The 6059-nt window shown below is 37.2% G+C and overlaps 1 protein-coding gene across 1 annotated transcript in view; it reads right to left on the bottom strand.

Annotated features, from left to right (window-relative positions):
* Positions 1-4539: 4539 nt before the first annotated feature.
* LOC107698232 (transcription factor SOX-13-like) overlaps positions 4540-6059 on the bottom strand; it is a 13026-nt gene continuing 11506 nt past the window's right edge. Inside the window, exons 8-9 of the mRNA XM_016499225.1 lie at positions 5626-5842; positions 4540-5510 (exon numbers count right to left, since the gene is read on the bottom strand). Of these exons, the coding sequence (XP_016354711.1) occupies positions 5264-5510; positions 5626-5842 (464 nt within the window). The 3' untranslated portion in view covers positions 4540-5263. The remainder of the gene's footprint in view (positions 5511-5625; positions 5843-6059) is intronic.

The following is a 6059-nucleotide window of genomic DNA, read 5'->3' as shown; positions in this document are numbered from 1 at the left end:
AAATTAAAATCAGTATCAATTAAAAAATTTAAATCTATTTCACAAATGTGATATACAATTTAATGTGCATTACAGTAATGAAAAGGCTAAATGTATTAGAATTAAAGTAAGCTACTGGGATTGTCATTAAAAACAAAAAAAACAAAGGTCCTACAAACTTCATATTCACATACATCTTTCTTTTGATTTTGTGGTGAAATATGGCCCGCATATGCTCTTGGCAGTTTCCATAAGATTCAACTTTCAAGGTCAGGTTATGCTTTTTTTACATATCTTTGACACTTAGTGGTCCATGATGACTGATGACTGAAAAAGTGAAAAATATTTATATACAGTAGGTTGCATATTCCATACATGCATGAAGAATGTTATAAATTTGAAAACCACTTCTGTTTGTAAAATATTAGTTATCAATTTTCTTTTATGATATGAAGGACATTTCTAATGTGAAGGGGGAAATGTTTACAAGCACCATTCCCGTTCTTATCTCTATTATTTGAAATGACCTTGTGAATGTCCCTTTTTAAACCTCTGCTCTTAAAAGGGATGTTTACAGGAAGCATCTGTGTTGGGATTCTTGTTTCGTTTGCTGCCATGTTGAAAACATACCAAACAAGTCGGCTTCACGGTGTGCGCTTTATTTGAGATCAGTTCTTTTGTGAATGTACTGAAGAAATGTACAGATAGTGTTTCATTTATCCTTATATCTTTAATATTTCTACTTTTTTGTATATTTAACTGAACTGGGAGTGTATTGGGTTGTTAGGTTGGCATGAACCAACACAAAAAAGTGTGTTTGCTGAAGACCAGCACGGTTACTATAACGCGCTGATAAGGAGTCTGTGGAGTCTGTAAATACTGTGAAATATTGTGAAAAATACTGTACAGTGTTTTGGCTTCTATTCAACTGTGCGGAGAATAATTTAATAATTATTCACATTTTCCATTAAAATGTCAAAGTTGGATCTAATTGTGCGCAGATTTCCTTTTTCCTTTGATATATTAATAAATCTGTAATATGCATAAATGCCCATTTCGCGTGTATCAGCGTGGCCTCTGGTAACCCAAAGTGTCTTCTGTATCACACCCGGTCCAACACTTAGGTTTCCTCATTGAACTTTTGCCTGTCTCCTGTGGACGGTGACCTGTATTATGTCCCGGTAGGCACAGGAAGAGCGCTATTGAGGATATCCTGAATCAAACAAGCACAATGCAGGCACACACATGCAGGACAACATCCTCAGTGCTAATGTGCTGGAGCTAGTTTTTTTTTTTTTGCACGTCTCGCTTCAGAGATTCAGCTTGTATGAATGAGGTAAATTACCATTTTCTCAAACAACCGACTTCCTAGTTGTGCCAGTGTCGTATCGCTACATAAGCATTTAAATGCAAAATACAATGTCATGTTTTTGTTATGATGTCTGTTAAAGATCTCTTCATCTGGAAAGCATCTGCTGTGTACAAACATCTGATAGACGTCTTTAAGATGTCAGTTTTACATACATTCTAAATCATAAACATCTTTTTTTTTTTTTAAACGTCTATTTGACATCTGATAGGAATCGTCCTATAGACGTCTTGCAGATGTCAAATAGCCAGATAATGTTTATGATTTGGATTAATAATTAGCACTTCACTAATCAGAATCCAGTTATTCACCGATTGCTCCAAAAATATAAAAATGAATCTGAACCACAGAAGTAGCCTAAACATAACATTTTTATTTATGCTTCAAAAACAAACCACAAAATTTGCTTGGGAAAAATGCAACATACAGGGGGGAGGAAAAAACATGTACACCTTTAAATTATACGCTTTTATAAACAAAATAAAGTCTATCTCTATATTTTACAACAGCTGGTTTTGCAACAGTTGTCCAGATTGCGATTCATATTTTTCCTCCCTGGGGTTCATTCTACAGATAAAATACAAACCGTATATTTCTGTATCCAGCTATATACATGTCATCATTTCCTTTAACATGTTAGGTTTATCACAACAGTCAACTGGCAAATATCTTCTAAAATCACCTCTTTCAAATATAAAAGTTTATCATTTTTAACAAAATGTTTACATTTCAGCGCAACTGTAAATTGACTAGCAGCCCGATAATATGGACCCGGTCATAAGAACTGCTGGAATGATAACGCAGCTATTTTCTTCAGCACAAGCTCACTCTATACACACACACACACACACACACACACACACTAAAAAAAAGAAAAGTAAACCAAACTTTTAAAAATGGGTGTAATTTGAGAGAAGGGCATTATTCACATTTCCTTTCACAAAATGGATAGTAGAAATGATTTGCATATGTACATCAAGTGCAAAATTCTAAATTCTACTCTGAAAAAAAAAATTGTTCTGAATCATATTTTGCACTAAATCAAAAGAAACAAAAACATATGACTTTAATCTATGGGAATATTTTAAGTGCTGCAACAGTTGTCCAGATTGCGATTCATATTTTTCCTCCCTGGGGTTCATTCTACAGATAAAATACAAACCGTATATTTCTGTATCCAGCTATATACATGTCATCATTTCCTTTAACATGTTAGGTTTATCACAACAGTCAACTGGCAAATATCTTCTAAAATCACCTCTTTCAAATATAAAAGTTTATCATTTTTAACAAAATGTTTACATTTCAGCGCAACTGTAAATTGACTAGCAGCCCGATAATATGGACCCGGTCATAAGAACTGCTGGAATGATAACGCAGCTATTTTCTTCAGCACAAGCTCACTCTATACACACACACACACACACACACACACACACTAAAAAAAAGAAAAGTAAACCAAACTTTTAAAAATGGGTGTAATTTGAGAGAAGGGCATTATTCACATTTCCTTTCACAAAATGGATAGTAGAAATGATTTGCATATGTACATCAAGTGCAAAATTCTAACTTCTACTCTGAAAAAAAAAATTGTTCTGAATCATATTTTGCACTAAATCAAAAGAAACAAAAACAAAAAAAAGAAAAGTAAACCAAACTTTTAAAAATGGGTGTAATTTGAGAGAAGGGCATTATTCACATTTCCTTTCACAAAATGGATAGTAGAAATGATTTGCATATGTACCTCGAAAAAAAAAAATTGTTCTGAATCATATTTTGCACTAAATCAAAAGAAACAAAAACGACTTTAATCTATGGGAATATTTTAAGTGCAGTACCCAGATTCAAACAGCAGAGGACGCAACCAACCCGAAGAAAGACTAGTCTTCTCTGCCTTTAGCAAATCTTTAAAGGGGCAAGCTGCTTAAATCTCTGTAACAGAACAGCCTCTAATCGTCATTTTCTGATATAATAAACTGGACAAGGAGCTCAGGAATGTTCCTTCCTTTTTCCATGTTGACTAGTTTTCTTTTTTTTTTTGCTCAGCCCTTGAGCTTTGGAAAGTACCTTGGCACAGTCTTAACAGGAACTTTTGCAGGAAAACCCTGGTGACATCAAGAAGCATTATAACACAGAGGTATTAGCTTTTTTCTATGGCAAAATGATGCAGAGCTCTCAGTGCATTGACTATTTAAAGAAATAGTTCATCAAAAAAAATTTTCATTGTTTACTCACCCTAATCTCCTTTTCATTTTTGGATGAACTGTTCCTTCCTATTATTGCCAATCATTTGACATGATGTCAAATGTAGAACTTTTTCAGATACACCAAAAGTGAATATACGTATCTGTACCCCTTCTAGAAAAGCCGATTCTTGTGCAATTTCTTATGCACTTTGCAGATAACATTTACTTCATAATATGTGCAGTGACATTTGATGATTTGTAAAACAATTCTTGCACACCAGCTTCACAGTGCCTTCAAAACTCTCAAGATGTGCAGTCTCACAATGAATATTGTAGATTGAAAAAGTCTTGCTTTTTCCAAGCTGTGGTCAGTATGTAAGACCTATCCTGTCTGGCCTACACCACTGGAAAAATCTGAAAAATAGATCTAGATCTATGCTTCATTTACCATGTTTGCTGCCTTCCTAACCAACCCTATAGAACCATGTGACCAATCTGGTAGGTTTGAAACTAGTTTGCAAGGACATCCTCACAACTGGACTGGAAAACACTGACCTATACCATTTATTGGACACCATCATGTTGTAGGTAGGGATTGCAAATATGAAAAAAATATATTAGATGGGGAAAGTGCATTTCAAGTGATTATTCTGCACTAAATCAAAAGAAACAAAAATATGATTTTGACCTGGGGAAATATTTTAAGTGCAGTACCCATATTCAAACAGCAGAGGACGCCACCAACCTTCGCTGCACTTAGCGAGTCTTAAAGGGGCAGGCTGCTTAAATCTCTGTAGCAGAACAGCCTCTAATCGTCATTATCTAGTATAATAAACTGGACAAGGAGTTCAGGAATGTTCCTTCCTTTTTCCAAGTCCACTTGTTTTCTTTTTCTTTTTTGCTCAGCCCTTGAGCTCTGGAAAGTACCTTGGCACAGTCTTAACAGGAACTTTTGCAGGAAAACCCTGGTGACATCAAGAAGCATTATAACACAGAGGTATTAGCTTTTTTCTATGGCAAAATGATGCAGAGCTCTCAGTGCATTGACTATTTAAAGAAATAGTTCATCAAAAAAAATTTTCATTGTTTACTCACCCTAATCTCCTTTTCATTTTTGGATGAACTGTTCCTTCCTATTATTGCCAATCATTTGACATGATGTCAAATGTAGAACTTTTTCAGATACACCAAAAGTGAATATACGTATCTGTACCCCTTCTAGAAAAGCCGATTCTTGTGCAATTTCTTATGCACTTTGCAGATAACATTTACTTCATAATATGTGCAGTGACATTTGATGATTTGTAAAACAATTCTTGCACACCAGCTTCACAGTGCCTTCAAAACTCTCAAGATGTGCAGTCTCACAATGAATATTGTAGATTGAAAAAGTCTTGCTTTTTCCAAGCTGTGGTCAGTATGTAAGACCTATCCTGTCTGGCCTACACCACTGGAAAAATCTGAAAAATAGATCTAGATCTATGCTTCATTTACCATGTTTGCTGCCTTCCTAACCAACCCTATAGAACCATGTGACCAATCTGGTAGGTTTGAAACTAGTTTGCAAGGACATCCTCACAACTGGACTGGAAAACACTGACCTATACCATTTATTGGACACCATCATGTTGTAGGTAGAGACTGCAAAATCTCCCAGTTATTTTCTCCATCTCACTCCCCCTCTTTCGCGTTTTCCGCCCTTTCTGTCCTCCAATCCTTTCCTCCTATCTCAGTCAGTGAGGACAACCAGCTCTCCCTCACTGCGTTCACCCGCATCACTCTCCTCCCCTTCGCTGTAGGGCTGTCTGGGCCGCGTGACCTCCCGCATCTCACTCCCTTGGCCTTTCATGGGCTCCAGACTCCGAGGAAGGTAGTGCTCCAGGAGGGCAGGGTACAAGGGCAATGGGGCCATTGACACCGGCGTGGTCTGGTACTGTCCTTCACTGGTAGGGTACGGTAGCTGCTGCTCTGATTGGCTGTGTGAATAAACGTCAAACCAAACATCAGCTATTTTATAAGACTGATGACTGCATTCTCCAACCAAATGCACCACTGAAAAAAGAAAACTTGTTGAGTGTCTGCAGGCATCACCTTGGAGGGTAAGTTACTCGTTGCTCCTGTCGCCGACTCTTCATCATGGCCTTGTACTCTCCGACCCGCAGTCGTCTGCCCTCTACGATACAGGTCCGCTTCGGCCGGGGTTTGTATTTGTAGTCTGGGTAACGTTCCAGGTGCTGCCGACTCAATCTGGCCTGCTCTTCGTAGTACGGCTGCTTCTCCTGATTGGACATGGACTTCCATCGGGAACCTGAAGGGGTGGCAAACAGTAAGGTACGGCGTTATATAACCAAAGGAAAACTACATGTGGGCACCAAAAGTATGTGGACACTTAAAGGGATAGTTCACCCAAAAATGAAAATTTTATGTTTATCTGCTTACCCCCAGGACATCCAAGATGTAGGTGACTGTTTCTTCAGTAGAACACATATGATGATTTTTAACTTTAACCGTTGCAGTCTATCAGT

The sequence above is a fragment of the Sinocyclocheilus anshuiensis genome, unplaced genomic scaffold (assembly GCF_001515605.1).
Source record: "Sinocyclocheilus anshuiensis isolate Anshui unplaced genomic scaffold, SAMN03320099.WGS_v1.1 scaffold313, whole genome shotgun sequence".
NCBI classification, from domain to species: domain Eukaryota; kingdom Metazoa; phylum Chordata; class Actinopteri; order Cypriniformes; family Cyprinidae; genus Sinocyclocheilus; species Sinocyclocheilus anshuiensis.
Note: the sequence above shows the minus strand (reverse complement) of the source record. Positions and strands in the feature narration are given on the sequence as shown.